At 43.0% G+C, this 19,196-nt stretch overlaps 1 protein-coding gene across 2 annotated transcripts in view; it reads right to left on the bottom strand.

The window, feature by feature from the left end:
- Positions 1-19,196, bottom strand: part of DCAF12 (DDB1 and CUL4 associated factor 12) — a 32,599-nt gene that overhangs the window by 10,719 nt on the left and 2,684 nt on the right. For both annotated transcript variants that reach the window (XM_027615334.2, XM_027615332.2), the window contains exons 2-4: positions 18,917-19,171; positions 2,833-3,039; positions 1,703-1,763 (exon numbers count right to left, since the gene is read on the bottom strand). In XM_027615334.2, the coding sequence (XP_027471135.1) occupies positions 1,703-1,763; positions 2,833-3,039; positions 18,917-19,171 (523 nt within the window). The remainder of the gene's footprint in view (positions 1-1,702; positions 1,764-2,832; positions 3,040-18,916; positions 19,172-19,196) is intronic.

Raw genomic sequence — 19,196 nt, 5'->3', positions numbered from 1 at the left:
ACTGACTGAGCCACCCAGGAGCCCCTGAGCATTTTCAAAACAGCAGCCACCATGCTGTATTTCCTCTAATCTTCTCAATGACCCTCTGAAGGATCCATGTTACAGATGAGGAAAACCAAATCTCAAAAAGCTTAAGTAACTTGCCCAAGACCACAGTACTAGTAACTGGTAGGACCAGGATTCAAATTCAGACCTCTAACATCAGAGCCAATGTTCTTAAAACCTGCTATACGGTTGAGAAAATGTAGACTTGGGAGTTATCAGCCTGAAAACATAGATGTTGGCAGGTTATCTGAAGGAGATGGGAGGCTCCCAAAGCAAAGTCAAGTCCTGGCTCCCAACAACCACATTTAATACAGGTTACTGTCATACTGAGCAAGGAGCCTGACATGGGACTCAATCCCAGGACTCTGGGCACTAATCCCTATTATAAAAGTGACATGGGGGCACCTGGGTGGTGTCTGCCTTCGACTTGGGTCATGATCCTGAAGTCCCGGGGTCGAGGCCCACATCGGGCTCCTTGCTCAGCGAGGAGTCTGCTTCTCCCTCTGCCCTCACCCTGCTCTTGTGCTATCAAATAAATAAAATCTTTTTTATTTTTATTTTTTTAAGATTTTATTTACTTGACAGAGAGGGAACACAAGCAGGGGGAAAGTTCTTGGAAAGAACTGAAAGAAGAAATATTTATGTTCTCTTGTTTTTTTATTTAAAATGTTAGTTAACATACAGTGCAATACTGGCTTCTGGAGTAGATGTTTGTTTTTAAGTTTCATTTGTTTAAGTAATCTCTACACCCAGCGTGGGGCTTGAACTCATGGTCCCAATTTCAAGAGTCACATGCTTTTCCGATGGAGCCAGCCACGCACCCCTGTTAGTAGCAGTTCTAAGTATGGGCTTTGAAATCAGATCTGGATTCAGATCCTGATTCCACCTGTCACTATTTGTGTGGCCCTTGGCAGGTTATTATAACCTCTCAGAATTTAAATTTTCTCATTTGTGAAATTAGGCTAATAATGCAAACCTTTTAGTACTGTTCTGAGGATTATATGAAATAACATATGTGAGGCACTTAATTTAGCTACTATTATAATTATTTTTGGGAATCTAGAACTGGGGGATTGTAATTTTACATATGGGTCCTGAGCAAAACTGGTTAGCACTCTGGGCCTACTTTCTAGGCTGCTGTGGGTATCCAGAAAGCATTTGTTGTATCTCTAGATTACCTTCTCTACACTCATTTCCATGTATTTTTTTCTGATGTCTACCACTGGGAAAGAAATTCCCCCAATCCTATATAGCTTTTATCAACAAGAAGCACACTATATAGTTGTACAGAAAATAACTACTCCTAATACTTTATATCAACTATGTCAAAACACTTTCACAACCATTGTCACAATGAAGCCCCACAAAAACATTGTGGCTAACATGCTGTCACACATCCTTCTGGGAACAAGGCAGAGTATGAATAATAAATGAAGAATGCTGGTAACTCCTCTTTCCAGATCAGGAATATACAAGGGAAATGACTTAACCCAAGGACACACAGTAAGTAAGAGAAAGAGCCATTACTGGTAAGAAGATCTCCTGGCCAATGGTCTGTTTACTGGGCTATTTCCAATCACACTACCTACCCCTTTCAACTTCTAGCCTCCCTCCCTCCCTGCCACATCAAAACTCCATACAAAAGGTCAAATTTTACCAGACACCGCCATAGTATCACTGATCCATGCAATGGAAAAGATCCAGTCCTTGTGTCCATCCTTGGAGAGGAGTGAACGGTACAGAGAGAGGGGGAAAAAAAAAAGAAATTAGCAAAAAAGGATTACAACTCACACTCTTGAAAAGCATACAGTCTGACTGAGAATATCTTTGTAAAAATTATAATTCTGATCTCTGAAGATCTTAACCCATAGGGCAGGATCTCACAATTTTTAACTTCTATCTTGAGGAGCTCAAAGCTGGAATGAAACTGGCTTCCGATGGGCAATGAACATGGCTGGTAGACACAGAGCTCTGGCCTCTCCAGCTGGATGTCTTATTTTGGGCTCCTGCATACAATCACCCACCTCTATCCCTCCAACCTCATCCTAGCACTCTCGTCCGTGCTTCCTGGTACAACGGCTATACCCTACCTCTTCACCGTTCCTCCTTGTCTGGAACTCTTTTCCTCCAGACATCAACATGACTTGCACTCACTCTAACTTCCTCTATGTCTCCCTACTCAAATGTCATTCTTATCAATGAGGACTTCCCTGACCATTTCCTGAAACAGCATTCTCCACCACTCTATCCCTTTAATCTGCCTTTTCTCTTCTCCATGGCACTTATCACACTCTGACATACTGCTGGTAAATATTTATTGATCTATGTACTGGTTTATATGTCTCCCTCCACTAGAATGCAGGCTTCAAGAGGTGGGGTTTTATCTCTTTTATTCACTGCATGCCCCAGTGTCTAAAACAATGCCTGGACATAAAAAGCTCAATAAATAGTTGAATGATTTAATAAACTTTGCTCTCTGACTATGGGCAGTGGGAGATGTATGGACACTGGATTAAAACACCAACCCACTGCTGCTGGCCCCCAAAGTATGCCGCTCACCACTTTATCAAACACACGCACTCTCTGTCAATATACCTCCCTATGGGGACTTCAGTCCCCATTCTGATATTTCTACCCTCACACCTCACCCCCATACCCCTGTAGTCAGCAGAAATCTAGAGGAAACTATTCCTTCCCTGGGGGCACGTGGGAGGAGGGTCCAAGTTACCTACCATGCTCTGCTAAAAAACAAAGCTACGTCTAACTACAGTTACTGGGGAAACTTACATCACCCACACACACAGGATCTAGTGTAGGTAGCCGGTAGATGGCAAGACTGTTGGGGTTGTCTCCTCCAGTGGCTAACAGAGTTCTAGAGGGATTCAGCTCGATGGCATGGATGCCACAGCCCTGCTGGGTCACACCTCCAGGCTCCCGGTCCTTCAGAATGGGAATCTTGGTGATCTGGCTTGTTTGCACATCCACCACAAACAGCTACAAGAAAATGGACACAGAAGCTGACAGTTTCTTTTCCATGTCCAAGAAAGTGTTAAGTCCAACCTCTCCAGTTTTGGGATTGGGAGAAATCTAGATTTTTTTTTTTTTTTTTTAAAGATTTTATTTATTTATTTGACAGAGAGAGACACAGCGAGAGAGGGAACACAAGTAGGGGGAGTGAGAGAGGGAGAAGCGGGCTTCCTGCCGAACAGGGAGCCCGATGCGGGGCTCAATCCCAGGACCCTGAGATCATGACCTGAGCCGAAGGCAGACGCTTAACGACTGAGCCACCCAGGCGCCCCGGGAGAAATCTAGATTTGAATTCCACATTTGTTATCTATTAGCTGTGCGATCTTAGGCAAGTCAGTTAATACTTTTCGAATCCTGTTTCTTATCTATAAAACTAGAATATTTACCTCTAGGGTTGCTAAGAGATCTAATAAAACATAAAGTGCCTAGCATGGGGCTTAGCACAGAATTGGTGCTGAACAAGTAACAGTTAATAGTAATACACTATTCTGATGTTTGTTTAGTTTCATATGGTGTAGTTTCATCTATTCTTGATGAAAAAGGGAAATGAAAAAGTTGGTAACATTTGGGTCTCTAGAGGGCCCAGGAAACCAGGAGTTTACCCCCAACCTCACTCTTGCAGAGGAATGACAAAGCACCACATGAAGGACAGAAACTTTTTGCTTTTTCCAAGGAAAGGGATGGGAATGAGCAGCCACAGAATATCTGCCCAAGCTCTCTGACAAGGGGCCAAAGCTTCATGCAGCTTCTGTAACAAATCCCAGAATGGGGCTGTTCTACATTAACCTACTGGGATCCCTGCCAGGAACTAGCAGCATGGCAAGGTAAGTTTTAGTCTCAATGGCTCCCTGCAGCCTACATTCCACAGCAGAGGGGAAAAAAAGAAAGCAAAGTCCTTACAATCAGGAAGCTTATTAAGACTAGAAAGTACATCTCTGAATGCACATATAGTGTACACAGATACATGCAAAAGGCACATACAGAGAAAGATCAAGGTAGCTTAATAAAATGGAGGAGCTCACAAAGTTTCTAAAACTCCAAAGTGTTTTAGCTGCAGCCTCATGAAGAAAGGAAAGCAAATCCACATAGATCACACAGACAACAAGATAAATTTTACTAAGTCAGACAGGAAAAGGCAACTGGATAGCCTAAGTCCGCTGAAAGGTGAATAAAGGGAAGACAACCGAAATTGAAGCAGAAGAATCCATTCCCTATCCCAAACCAAGAAGATGGGTAGGAGCAGAGAAGAGAGTCAGGATGAAGAAAAACAACAGAGAATGGGCAGACAATATGTATCAAAAATTGAACAGTGTAAACCCTACAATTTTCAATTTTAGGAACTTATGCTAAGGAAATGATGGGTAAACAGTTTTAACTAAAGTGCATTAATTTTGGGGCATCAGCCTGGCTCAGTCAGGTGGAGCATCTGACTCTTGATCTTGGGGTTGTCAGTTTGAGACCCACAATGGGCACATTGGGTGTAGAGATTAAAAAATTTAAAAATATATAAAATGAAGGGGTGCCTGGGTGGCTCAGTTAAGCATCTGCCTTCGGCTCAGGTCATGATCCCAGGGTCCTGGGATCGAGACCCACATCAGACTCCCTGCTCAGCAGGGAGCCTGCTTCTCCCTCTCCCTCAGCCTGCCATTCCCCCTGCTTGTGCTCTCTCTCTCTATCTCACTCTGTCAAATAAATAAATAAAATATGTTAAAAAAATAAACAAAATGAGTATTTATTTTTTATTTACTCAGAGAGACAGGAGGGGGATAAGGGGGAAAGGGAGAGAATCTTAAGCAGGTTCCTTGCCCAATGCAGAGCCTGACTTGGGGCTTGATCTCACAACCCTGAGATCATGACCCGAGCCAAAATCAAGAGTTGGATGCTTAACCAACCAAGCCATCCAGGTGCACCTAAAATATATATTTATTTATTTATAAGATTTTATTTATTTGATAGACAGACACACAGCGAGAGAGGGAACACAAGTGGGGGGGGTGGGAAAGGGAGAAGCAGGCTTCCCGCCGAGCAGAGAGCCTGATGTGGGGCTCAATCCCAAGACCCTAGGATCATGATCTAAGCCAAAGGCAGACGCTTAACCACTGAGCCATCCAGGCGCCCCCTAAAATAATTTTTTTTTAAAGATTTTATTTATTTATTTGACAGAGAGACAGCAAGAGCAGGAACACAAGCGGGGGAAGTGGGAGAGAGAGAAGCAGGCTTCCTGCGGAGCAGAGAGCTGGATGCGGGGCTCGATCCCAGGACGCTGGGATCATGACCTGGGCTGAAGACAGACGCTTAACGACTGAGCCACCCAGGAGCCCCCTAAAATAAATTTTTAAATAGTGAAACACCATAGGAGGTTGGGTATAACCACATAACAGACTATTATAGAGCTTTTAAGAATGGGGTGCCCAGGGGTGCCCGGCTGCCTCAGTGGGAAGAACATTCGACTCCTGATCTCCAGGTGTTAAGTTCAAGTCCCACATTGGGTAAGATTACTTAATAAAAGCTTAAAAGAGGAACGCCTGGGTGACTCAGTTGGTTAAGCCTCTGCCTTCCGCTCGGGTCATGATCCCAGGGTCCTGAGAACGAGTTCCCCATTGGACTCCTTGCTTAGCAGGGACCTGCTTCCCCCTCTCCCTCTGCTGCTCCCCTGCTTGTGCTCTCTCTCTGATTAATAAATAAAATCTTTAAAAATAAATAAATAGGGGCGCCTGGGTGGCTCAGTCGTTAAGCGTCTGCCTTCGGCTCAGGTCAGGATCCCAGAGTTCTAGGATCGAGCCCCGCATCGGGCTCCCTGCTCCACGGGAGGCCTGCTTCTCCCTCTCCCACTCCCCCTGCTTGTGTTCCTTCTCTCGCTATCTCTCTCTGTCAAATAAATAAATAAAATATTAAAAAAATAAAAAAATAAAAATAAATAAATAAACGAAAGCTTAGAACAACAACAACAAAAGAATGGGCGCCTGGCTAGCTCAGTTAGTAGAACACGTGACTCTTGATCTTGGGGTTATGAATTCAAGCCCCTTGTTGGGGGTTGAGTTTACTTTAAAAAAAAAAAGAAGAAATGGAATAGAGGACATTTATTAACAAGGAAAGCTGTTTGGAGTGCCTAGGTGGCTCAGTCATTAAGCATCTGCCTTCAGCTCAGGTCATGATCCCAGGGTCCTGGGATCGAGCCCCGCATCGGGGCTCGGCGGGAAGCCTGCTTCTCCCTCTCACACTTCCCCTGCTTGTGTTCCCTCTCTCACTGTGTCTCTCTCTCTGTCAAATAAATAAATAAAATCTTGAAAAAATAAAATAAAATCTCTTTTAAAAAGCTTATTCATTTAATACCATAGCATGAACAGCTTTCCATGTTTTGTTGTTGTTGTTTTTAAGATTTTATTTATTTGGCAGAGAGAGACACAGCGAGAGAGGGAACACAAGCAGGCGGGGTGGGAGAGGGAGAAGCAGGCTTCCCGCCAAGCAGGGAGCCCGATGCGGGGCTCGATCCCAGGACCCTGGGATCATGACCTGTGCTGAAGGCAGATGCTTAACGACTGAGCCACACAAGTGCCCCAAAAAGATTTTATTTTTAAGTAATCTCCACAGCCAACATGGGGCTTGAATTCACAACCCTGAGATCAAGAAGTTGCATGCTTTCTTGAATGAGCCAGTCAGGTGCCCCCAATAAATTGATTTCTAATCCCTGATTCTGGAGGGCTCTGTTAAAAATGAAGTTAAGTCGGGCGCCTGGGTGGCTCAGTTGGTTGGGCGACTGCCTTCGGCTCAGGTCATGATCCTGGAGTCCCGGGATCGAGTCCCACATCGGGCTCCCTGCTCAGTGGGGAGTCTGCTTCTCCCTCTGACCCTCCCCTCTCTCATGTGCTCGCTCGCTCTCTCTCTCATTCTCTCCCTCAAATAAATAAATAAAATTAAAAAAAAAAAATGAAGTTAAGTCCTGAGGCACCTAGCTGCCTCAGTTGGTGGAGCATACGACTATTGATCTATGAGTTGTGAGTTCAAGCTCCACGCTGAGCATAGAGCTTACTAAAAAAATAATAAATTAAAAAAAAAAACATAAAATAAGTCCCAAAGTCACCTTTAGCAAGACACCTAAGATTCCAGGGGCGCCTGGGTGGCTCAGTCGTTGGGCGTCTGCCTTCGGCTCAGGTCATGATCCCAGGGTCCTGGGATCGAGCCCCGCATCGGGCTCCCTGCTCCACGGGAAGCCTGCTTCTCCCTCTCCCACTCCCACTGCTTATGTTCCCTCTCTAGCTGTGTCTCTGTCAAATAAATAAATAAAATCTTTAAAAAAAGAAAAAAAAAAAAGACACCTAAGATTCTGCCTAGTACCCACCCCAAAGTGAACAAGTCTCTGACAGCATACCACAGAGGTTTAGCTATCTGAAGCACCTTGACAAACATTTGGTTAAAAAAACTCCTCTTAGGGCGCCTGGGTGGCTCAGTTGTTGGGCATCAGTCTTCAGCTCAGGTGGTGATCCGGTGGGATCAAGCCCCATGTTGGGCTCCCTGCTCAGCAGGGAGCCTGCTTTTCCCTCTGCCTGCCACTCCCCCTGCTTATGCTCAATCCCCCCGCCCCCCATTAAAAAAAAAAAAGAGAGAGAGAGAACCCAACTGAGTATTGCCTTTATATAATTACAAAGTCTATGTCCTACTTCCAAGTGGTACCATCCAATCAGAAAAAAAACAGAAGGATAAGGGTGCCTGGGTAGCTCAGTCAGTTGAGACTCTTGATCTCAGCTTAGGTCTTGATCTCAGGGTTGTGAGTTCAAGTCCCGTGTTGGCTCCATGCCCAGCTTAAAAAAAAAAAATAAATGAATAAAATTAAAAAAAGAAAAATAAAAGGGTAAATAAAAGAACTGGCTGACTGTTTGACTTTACACAAGTCCTCACTTCTTCCTATGGAAGACAGAAACTGATTTCTATAGCACTCAAAGATGCTAATATTTATGTACAGATTATTCAGAAGAAAACAATTTTTTTTAAGATTTTATTTATTTATTTGACAGAGAGAGCGAGAGAGCACAAACAGGGGGAAAGTAGAGGGAGAGGGAGAAGCAGGCTCCCCACCAAGCAGGGATCCCGATGCAAGGCTCGATCCCAGGACCCTGGGATCATGAAGGCAGATGCTCAAACATCTGAGCCACTCGGGCGCCCCAGAAGAAAACAATTTCTATACAAGATATTCTCAGCTTTTTCTTCCCCTACAGAATTTTTAGATAGAAAGCCATCTACTCAGAATTAGCAGGGAGCCTTATCTCTAAACTACAAATTACTGGAGAACAGTTTGTAGTCACATATTAATTATTTATCTGGTATATTAAGAAATTATAAGCTTTCATTAACAGTATTAAAACAATGATAATACTATATAATCCTTTTTCTTTCACTTTTATTTTCTGACCATTATATTATAGCACAAAGACTTTAGGATAACATGGTTGTGTACTTGCCCCCTGAGAAGCAAGATCTCGCTCTAGATGTTATTTTGAGCTCCAAAAAACTCCTTGTGTGACTCAGAAAGGAAACTCCTTTTGTTATATACCCTACCATTCTATTTTATTCCCTCTCCCCAAAAGAGATGTATAACTGTGTTCAATCTTTGTCAGCAGACAAGCAATGAATGGAAACTGGGCAAGGTCATTTCCACCACTGTTTTAGGCTAAGAAAAAAAAGATTCATCTAGCTGAAGTAACATTAAAAAAAAAAAACAAGTTTGGGGCACCTGGGTAGCTCAGTTAAGTGTCTGCCTTCAGCTCAGGTCATGATCGAGCCAGGCATCAGGAAGCAACAGGCTCCTTGCTCAGCGAGAGGCCTGCTTCTCCCTCTCCCACTCCCCCTGCTTGAGTTCCCTCTCTCGCTGTCTCTGTCAAGTGGATAAATAAAATCTTTAAAAAATTATTTTATTATTTTTTTAATATTAAAAAATAAAAGATTTTATTTATCCACTTGACAGAGACAGTGAGAGCACAGCAGGAGCTGCAGGCAGAAGGAGAGGGAGAAGCAGGCTCCCTGCTGAACAGGGAGCCCAATGCGGGGCTCGATCCCAGGACCCTGAAATCATGACCTGAGCCAACGGCAGATGCTTAACCAACTGAGCCACCCAGGTGTCCCTTTTTAAAATTTTTATGAAGTAATCTCTTTGCCCAACATGGGTCTCGAACTCACGATCCCTAGAATCAAGAGTCACACGTTCCACTGACTGAGCCAGCCAGGTGCCCCCTGTCTTTTCAAATGTGTTTTTTCATTTGTCCAGTTCCTGTTTAGTCCTTAACCACATGCATGCATAATTATGTATAGCTATAATAAGCACAGATAGAAATTTTGTATCTTGGGCACCTGGCTGGCTCAGTCAGAGAAGCGTGCAACTGTTGATCTAGAGGCTGTGAGTTCCAGCCCCACATTGGGTGTACAGATTACTAAATAAATTAAAAAAAAGAAGAATTTTGTCTCTCATTACATTTAACATATCAAATGCTCTGTGTGTTTGGCCTCTTGGGTGGCTCAGTTGGTTAAGCAGCTGCCTTCCACCCAGGTCATGATCCCAGGGTCCTGAGATCGAGCCCAGCATCAGGGAGCATCAGGTTCCTTGCTCGGCGGGAGACCTGCTTCTCCGTCTCCCACTCCCCCTGCTTGTGTTCCCTCTCTTGCTGTGTCTCTGTCAAATGGATATATAAAACCTTTAAAAAATAAAAATAAAAAAATTTTTTAAAGATTTTATTCATTTATTTGAGAGAGAGAGAGGGGGAAAGCACAAGCAAGGGGAACGGCAGGCAGAGGGAGAGGGAGAAGTGGACCCGAGCCGAAAGCAGACGCTTAACCGAATGGGCCACTCAGGCAACCCTATTTTTTTTTTTTTTAGATTTTATTTATTCATTTGAGAGAGAGAGAAAGCATGAGTGGGGTATGGAGGAGCACGGGGAGAGTGAGAAGCAGACTCTCTGCTCAGTAGGGACACAGGGCTGGATCCCAGGACAAGGAGATCATGACCCGAGCTGAAGGCTGACGCTTAACCATCTAAGCCACCCAGGTGCTCCACTAAATAAAATCTTGGGGGGAGAAAAAAAAAGAAAAAGCTTTGTGTGCTATTAGTATTCATAATTATGTTAATTTCTGCATAATATCATGCAGATATGATTTACCATAAAGTACTCAAGTATTCTTTTATTATTTTTTTTAAAGATTTTATTTATTTATTTATTTGAGAGAGAGTGTGCTCGGGCAGGAACAGGGGGAGGGGCTAGAAGGAGAGGAAGAGGGAGAAGCAGACTCCCCGCTCAGGAGGGAGCCCACTCGATCCCAAGATCCCAGGACCCCAGGATCATGCCTTGAGCCAAACCAAATGCAGACATTTAACCGACTGAGCCACCCGGGCATCCCTCCTTTTGTTAGTATTTAGATAAAATAGCTTCCAATGATTATCTTGTCAAAAAAGACTTCTCTTCCTTTGGATAAATTCCCTGGTCTGAAAATATTAGGTCAAAGGGTATAATACTTTAAGGCCCTTCATTCAGCAATATGTACCAGACTTGAAATATAATGCCAAATTACTGCCGATAAAAGGTTTTAGTGGCTACATATACATATATAATATATATATACACACCTGTTCCACTACATCCTTATCAGAACTAGGTATTATAATTTGTACACAGTAAAATATTTTGCTTTTATCTGTATTCTTATAATGAAATTAAATATAATTTCCTAATTGTACTTCCTTAGGTAATTACATAATAAATAGAGATTTTTTTTTTTTAATTTGAGAGAGCAAGCAAGTGGACAAGCCGGGGTGGAAGGGCAGAGGGCAAGGGAGAAGCAAACTCCCCACTGCGCAGGGAGCTTGATGTGGTGCTCAATCCCAGGACCCCAGGATCAAGACCTGAGCCAAAGGCAGACATTTAACCATCTTGAGCCCCCAGAAGCCCCTAGATGAATTATTCAAAAGTGTTTAAGATGGGCGCCTGGGTGGCTCAGTTGGTTAAGCAACTGCCTTCGGCTCAGGTTATGATCCTGGAGTCCCGGGATTGAGTCCCTCATCAGGCTCCCTGCTCGGCAGGGAGTCTGCTTCTCCCTCTGACCCTCTTCTCTCTCGTGCTCTCTCTCATTCTCTCTCTCTCAAATAAATAAATAAAATCTTTAAAAAAAAAAGTGTTTAAGATACTTGGGATGTGACTGGCATACAGAAAAGCAGCCATTTATAGGATATAGAAATCCTATTTACATTAAGCATACCTGAATCTGGCCAGAAATACACCTAAAGTCTAGAACCATCAAATCATCGCCACCATTAATTAGATCAACAATTTACTAAACATAAATTTTAGACACTGTGCTAACCAACATTTTATTTAATTCTGTTCATGATCTGCTGGGCAGGTACTACTCTCTCCATTTATTTTAAAGGTGACAGAAAAAAGTCTTAGGAACAGTATCTGGGGCTTGTCCATAAGCACAAAGAAAATTAAGAAATGGGGCCCAGAATCAACATAGCAAGTCTATCATTTTTCTTTTTTTCTTTTTGTCGTTACGCATCTGCCTTCGGCTCAGGTCATGGTCCCAGGGTCCTGGGATAAGGCTCCACATCGGGCTCCCTGCTTGGCGGGAAGCCTGCTTCTCCCTCTCCCCGTCTGTGTTCCCTCTCTTGTTGTGTCTCTGTCAGATGAATACATAAAATCTTTAAAAAATAAAATAAAATAAAATCTTTCTCTAAAAGAGTCAAATAGGGACGCCTGGGTGGCTCAGTCATTAACCATCTGCCTTCAGCTCAGGTCATGATCCCAGGGTCCTGGGATCCAGCCCCGCATCAGGCTCCCTGCTCTGCGGGAAGCCTGCTTCTCCCTCTCCCACTCCCCCTGCTTGTGTTCCCTCTCTTGCTATGTCTCTCTCTGTCAAATAAATAAATCTTAAAAAAAAAAATAAAGTCAAATATTCTGAGGGGCGCCTGGGTGACTCAGTCAGTCAAGCGTTTGCTTTTAGCTCAGGTCATGATCTCTGGGTCCTGGAATCGAGTCCCACGTCAGGCTCCCTGCTCAGCGGGGAGCCTGCTTCTCCCTCTGCCTGCAGCTCCCCTGCTTGTGTGCACACTCTCTATCAAATAAATAAAATCTTTGGGCGCCTGGGTGGCTCAGATGGTTAATCGTCTGCCTTCAGCTCAGGTCATGATCCCAGGGTCCTGGGATCGAGTCCCGCATCAGGCTCCCTGCTCCTTGGGAGCCTGCTTCTCCGTCTGCCTCTCTCTCTCTCTCTCTCTCTCTCTCTCTCTCTGTCTTTCATGAATAAATAAATAAAATCTTAAAAAATAAATAAATAAATAAATAAAATCTTAAAAAAAAGGTAAAAATAAGAGGCTGTAATCCCTTTGGGGAAATAAAATAGTAAAATGAAGGAGCAGGGCACCTGGGTGGCTCAGATGGTTAGGCGTCTGCCTTTGGCTCAGGTCATGATCCCAGGGTCCTGGGATCGAGCCCCACATTGGGCTCCTGGCTCAGGGGGGAGCCCGCTTCTCCCTCTCCCTCTGCCTCTCTTCCTGCTCATGCTTTCTCTCTCTCTCTCTATCTCTGTGTCTCAAATGAATAAATAAAAAAAATCTTAAAAAAAAAATAAAATGAAGGAGCAAGAATTAAAGATCTGGTCAGAGCAAAACTCCCACACTTCACCATATTTTGTTTTCCTGTGTCTCAGACTGGATTTCATATTCTGCTTTTATCATTTCAGGAATCTGCATATGGAAACTCAGGGACAACATTACAGCTATTTTCTCAACCCTGGTGTCTACCATTCCTCTCCACACCCAAAATTAGGCTCCTCAAAAGTTCTTCTTCCTCCCATCTGACAACAAATCGCAGCCCAAACTCATTTTGTCTGCTTCATTCTTTTTAACTTTATTTTTAAGTAATCTCTATACTCAATGTGGGGCTCAAACTTCCAACCCCAATATCAAGAGTCATATGCTCTACACAAACTGGGCCAGCCTGGCACCCCTTTTCTGCTTCATTATAATTCACCAACTCTATGTGTGAATTCAGCAGTATACCCGTGACCATTTATTACTTTGGAAGATGTTGAGAAAAAGCAAGCAGCCCTGACATCTAGTAGTTAGCCTGGTACTATCAGCTAGGCCTTGGTGTCTTGGTAAAAATAATTTCCCAGTAAATTTTCCTGTGAAAATCCCATTTCCTTAAGCATTCCCCCAAATCGCCCTTTTAAGTCCTTTGTAACACCCTCTTACTGAGAGGTCTCATGGTTCCCTTTGGTTTAGGTTCTCTGTAGTTGCAATAAGCAATTGTATCTACTAAGTTCCTGATAGTCTTTGGCTGAAGGGTATCAGTAAATGAGAAATAATCTAAAATTATATGTCTCAAACTCTGCATACATTATCACTCTATCACCGTCTTTGTCTTAAACTGCCTCCCTTTCCTTCTTTTTTAAAATTATATTTATTTTAGGGCGCCTGGGTGGCTCAGTTGGTTAGGTGACTGCCTTCGGCTCAGGTCATGATCCTGGAGTCCCGGGATCGGGCTCCCTGCTCAGCAGGGAGTCTGCTTCTCCCTCTGACCCTCTTCCCTCTCGTGCTCTCTCTCATTCTCTCTCTCTCTCAAATAAAATCTTTAAAAATAAATAAATAAATAAAATTATATTTATTTTAAGTAATCTCTACACCCAATGTGGGGCTCCAACTCACGACCCTGAGATCAAGAGTCGAATGCTCTTCTAAGCCAGCCAGGTGCCCCAAAATAGCCCTAGTTCTCCTCTGACCTTCCTGCTCCAAGATTCTATCTTTATAGCTACCCTTTCAGTATCAATGGTTCGTACCCATTTCTGGCTCACAGTACTCCTTTTGAAAATATAATGAAAACTACAGAATGCTCCCCATACCACCTCCCGAACTCATTGTGCCCAGAAAATACACATATAATGAAATTTTTGCAATTTTAGGGAAGGTTTATGGGACTTAAGAGTGTCTTCTCTACCGTCTCTCCCATGGTAGTGCACTAATTTCAATAATCCCTTATACATAGATGACCATTCCCAAATCACTAACTTCAATTTTTACACCTCTTAAATTTCAACTAAGTGAAAGCACAAAACTAAACTCATTTTCTTTTCAAATCTGTTTAATACTCCTTCCTCTCCTGCCATCCTTCCAGTTACCCAGGTTTTCAAGACATCAGTATCAATTTTAACTTAATCCTCTGGATTATATCTGAGCATCTGACCATCTACAGATTGTACCTCTTTTTTTTTTTTAAGATTTTATTTATTTATTTGTCAGAGAAAGAGAGAGAGAGAGAGAGAGAGCACAAACAGGGGGAGAGGCAGGCAGGGGGAGAAGCAGGCTTCATGCTGAGCAGGGACCCCATGTGGGACTTGATCCCAAGACCCCGGAATCATGACCTGAGCCTAAGGCAGACCCTCAACCAACTGAGCCACTCAGGTGTCCCTACAGATTTTACCTCTTAAAATGTACTTTAAAAAAAAAATTTTTTTTTTTAAAGTAGGCTCTATGCCCAACATGGGGCTCAAATTCATGATCCCAAGATCAAGAGTTTCATGCTCCATTGAATGAACCAGCCAGGCGCCTCTCTTAAGATGTATCTGTCTTCTCACTCTCTCCCTGCCACTATCCTGCTTTTGGTCCTCATTACTTCATTTATACTATAGCACTAGCATCCTGTAACTGCTTTCCCTAAAGCAGTACTCCACTCCCAGCTTAAAATCCTTGGGTCTTGTCTCTCCATTCCCCACCAAATAAGATCTCAGCTGGACACTCAATGGCTTCCATAATTTGATCCTAATGAACCTTTCCAACCTTAATCTCACAATTCTCTTCCAGATACATAAAGCTCTTGTCACACCAGATTCTCAATAATCTTCATAAGTGGTTGATACTTTTCCCCATAAAAATCCAGATTTCCAGTTTCTCTTAAAAAAAAAAAAAGGAAAATTAACAATAGGCTCAGATTCTTGCATGGCAACAACTGCTTGGAGCCAAGAATACCTTCTCTGGCTCTTTGCAGTCCCCACAACTTACTGTCTTGCGCCTGGCAAGCTTCTCTTACTTAGCTTTTCTGTCTGGCTCTGTAGACAATCTGACTTTGTAACCCTAAACCAGAAAAATATACCTACCCATCCTGGTTTACAGGCCCATGTTCCAATTAAGGTTATACTATGCCTTTCTCGTTTGTTTTTTTAAAAGATTTTATTTATTTGACAGAGAGAGACACAGTGAGAAAAGGAACACAAGCAGGGGGAGTGCGAGAGGGAGAAGCAGGCTTCCTGCGGAGCAGGGAGCCCGATGTGGGGCTCGATCCCAGGTCCCCAGGATCATGACCCAAGCCGAAGGCAGACACTTAATGACTGAGCCACCCAAGTGCCCCTATGCCTTTCTCTTTTGGTAATTTAGTAAAAATATAACCATACAAATGTTATTAATGATTAGAACAGGGGTCCCTGGGTGGCTCAGTCGTTAAGCGTCTGCCTTCAGCTTAGTTCATGATCCCGGGGTCCTGGGATCAAGCCCCGCATCGGGCTCCCTGCTCCGCGGGAAGCCTGCTTCTCCCTCTCCCACTCCCCCTGCTTGTGTTCCCCCTCCTGCTGTGTCTCTCTCTGTCAAATAAATACATAAAATCTTAAAAAAAAAAAAAAAAGAGTTGGCCATTTTTATGGTCCTTCTTGTGCTTACTGGGCCCAGAAAATTCAGGGGGTTGAATGACTGCTCCTAGTTTGAGTGTGGCAACACAGCACAGGGCAATTCTCACCTCAGCTATCAAGCTACAAAAAGATTTACAAAATATATCTGCTTTTTTTCGAAAAGGATGATCTAAGGCCTCAGCAGAGGTTTTTCAAAACCATTGCCCCAAGCTAGTTAACTGGGAAATAACTTGGCTTTTTTTTTTTTTAAGATTTTATTTATTTGCTTGAGAGAGAGCAAGAGAACAGAAGGAGAAGCAGACTGCGTGCTGAGCAGAGCCTAAAGATCCTAGGACCCTGAGATTATGACCTGAGCCTAAGGCAGACGCCCAACTGAGCCACCCAGGTGCCCCATAACCTTACTTTTTTAGCATTTGTATACATTCAGTTAAATGCTGATGAATACCAACAGCACCCAAGACAAAAACAGCTTCTAACCTGAAGGTACAGACTATTTCAGGATATAAGTAGTTGTATACTTTTCCTACCTAATACATTAAAATTGCTTCATTGATAGCAAAATTTCAATATTCAAAACTTCATTTATTATTGAGACTCCAACACAAACTCTTTCCCCCCCAAAATCTTGACATATTATCCAAAGATAATTCTAATTGTTTAATTTTCCTCTTTCAAAATGAGGGACGTCCCAGGGAATGCAAAGAGCATTGGAAAAAGCTTTGCATTCATTATCACCACTATTTTTGCATAAGAAAGATATTGCTAACTTCAAGTATTTCCCAAGGTGCACAGCCACCTTCTCAGCTCTGGACATTATCACTCCCATGTTACAGATGGGAAAACAAAGGCACAGATAAGGGACTCATTTGTCCAATGTCAGAAAGTTCAAAGAGCAGCATTCCTGGTTCCCTGCTTTGGTTCTGGAAGCTAAGCAAGTAACAACACAAATTATAAAGAAAACAGGCCCTCATTTAAACATGTTAGGTTATGAGGAAACAGGAAGAGAGAAAGAGGCAGGTATTAAGAGTACATTAAATTATTACTTAACATTATGCAAACCTTCAAAATAGGGTCAATAAATTCAAGAAGGAGACTATGATTAACATAGTTTATAATTCAACAGCATTTGCTGGGCAAAACACTAATGGTTTATGTGGAGTAGAATGAATTCCTCCAAATGGGAGACTCTTTTTCTATTCCAAGTGACAATAATGACAGTTCTCTTAAACCATGAGTGGTGGCCTGCGAGACTAGGAAAAGGAAGTTTTATAGAGGCTTGCCACCACTACTCAGTTTTGAAAGGCTTCTGTATGATAAGCAGCAACCTTCAACAGAAGAGGAAATGCCAGCTGGGCCCCAACCACCAAGATTAGAATATTTCCTTCCTTAAAATTCATGTTTAAATCTTTGCCTATGTCCTTTATAAACAAACACTTCTAGTACTTAAGACACTCTTGATCTAAAGCAACCTCTTCTCTTTCAACTAATCCAAGCTGTGTTTCTGTGTAAGGTGAAAACAGAGAGAGCAGTTGAGCCTATATCCCATCTTTTCTCATGCTTCGTCTGGAATCATTTCCTACCTCCAGGCCCTGCCTCTTGCCATTCCTCTGACATTATGATATTTGTGTCCTTCTGTTCCAAACATATCTGCAATATCCAAACCTGGATTCACATATTTTATCTATGCCTATAATTGTGATTATAGAGCTGATAAATTTTTCCCTTCATTCATGTACAGCTATTTTCTAACTCATTCTGTGTAAAAACACTCTCTTCCTCATGTAATAGTTTTTCTCTCTTTTGAATCCTTTTCAGGAGGCTACTTTGCAAAGAACATTTACATCCTGAAATATACCACCAAACACACATTCTCTACCCTTTTTTTTTTTTAAGATTTTATTTATTTGAGACAGAGAGAGACACAGCGAGAGAGGGAACACAAGCAGGGGGAGTGGGAGAGGGAGAAGCAGGCCTCCCACTGAGCAGGGAGCCCGATGCGGGGCTCGATCCCAGGACCCTGGGATACCTGAGCCGAAGGCAGACGCTTAATGACTGAGCCACCCAGGCGCTCCTTCTCTACCCTTTCTTAAATTAAATCTTTAGGGGGGCCTGGGTGGCTCAGTTGTTAAGTGTCTGCTTTCGGCTCAGGTCATGATCCCACGGTCCTGGGATTGAGCCCTGCATGGGGTTCCTGCTCAGCGGGAAGCCTGCTTCTCCCTCTCCCACTCCGCCTGCTTGTGTTCCCTCTCTCTGTCAAATAAATAAATAAAATCTTAAAAAAAAAAAAAAGGAAATCTTTAATTCTACTTTGGATTCTACTCCCTAAAAAAGAATGGGAAAAAAAAAGGTTTGCTTTATTCCTATCCCGAACCAAGTGCTAGTTTATTTTTTTTTTTTGAAGATTTATTTTAGAGCGAGAGCTCATGCACATGAGTGGGAGGGGTCGAGGGAAAGAGAGAGAATCTCAAGCAGACTCCATGCTGATCACAGAGCACAACACAGGGCTCAATCTCATGACCCTGAGATCATGACCTGAGTCAAAACCATGAGTCGGATGCTGAACCAACTGTGCCACAAAGGCGCTCTCCAAGTGCTACTTAAAATATTCTTATATGTGCCCTTAGCTTCGCAGATAAGACCTAGGTTTCCACTTTTATGTATCCTGAATGATGCCCTGAGCATTTTTTAAATAATTTTTATTGTTATGTTAATCACCATACATCACATCATTAGTTTTTGATGTAGTGTTCCATGATTCATTGTTTGTGCATAACACCCAGTGCTCCACGCAGAATGTGCCCTCTTTAATACCCATCACCAGGCTAACCCAGCCCCCCACACCCCTCCCCAGCATCATTCTTTCCTAAGTCTTTCCTCTAAGGTTTCTGACTTAAAAAGCAGCATAAAAACATGAGGTCAAAGAACTCTAAAAGCAGTGGAACAGCTGTACGGCAAGAGGCCTAAAGAAACAGACTCCTCCGAAGATCTATCAAGAAGATGAGGAAGTGGGAAAAAGGACAGAGAGGAAGAAGTTATCAACAGATAGGAGGGAATGGAAAGCAGAGTGAGGCAATCTCCTCCCAAAAGAAACTGATGGGGAAAATGAGCAGTGAGAGGTTCTAGAGCATGTGGAGCCAAAATGTATTCAGGCGCTAGGATAAGGTTCACTTACCCCCCAGACGCTTACCGTATTGCATTTTGTGCCACACACCACTTGCCTATGATTCAGCCACTGAGATGCAAACACTTTATTAAGGGTCCCAAGGTGAAACTCTCTCTCCTTCAGGAGACTGGGAAGTTGCTGTGCTGCATAGCCATGCAACACTCGAGTATAGCTGGTTTCATTCTGAAGCCTGACTTCTCGATTCTTCAGGTAGTACACTAGGGATCTCTTCACTGGGGGGAGTCTTTTCCTTTTGTGAAGTGAGTGATCCCAGCCAAACTGTGGAAAGCAACATTAGAAATTA

The sequence above is a fragment of the Zalophus californianus genome, chromosome 13 (genome assembly GCF_009762305.2).
Source record: "Zalophus californianus isolate mZalCal1 chromosome 13, mZalCal1.pri.v2, whole genome shotgun sequence".
In the NCBI taxonomy this organism is placed as follows: Eukaryota; Metazoa; Chordata; class Mammalia; order Carnivora; family Otariidae; genus Zalophus; species Zalophus californianus.
Note: the sequence above shows the minus strand (reverse complement) of the source record. Positions and strands in the feature narration are given on the sequence as shown.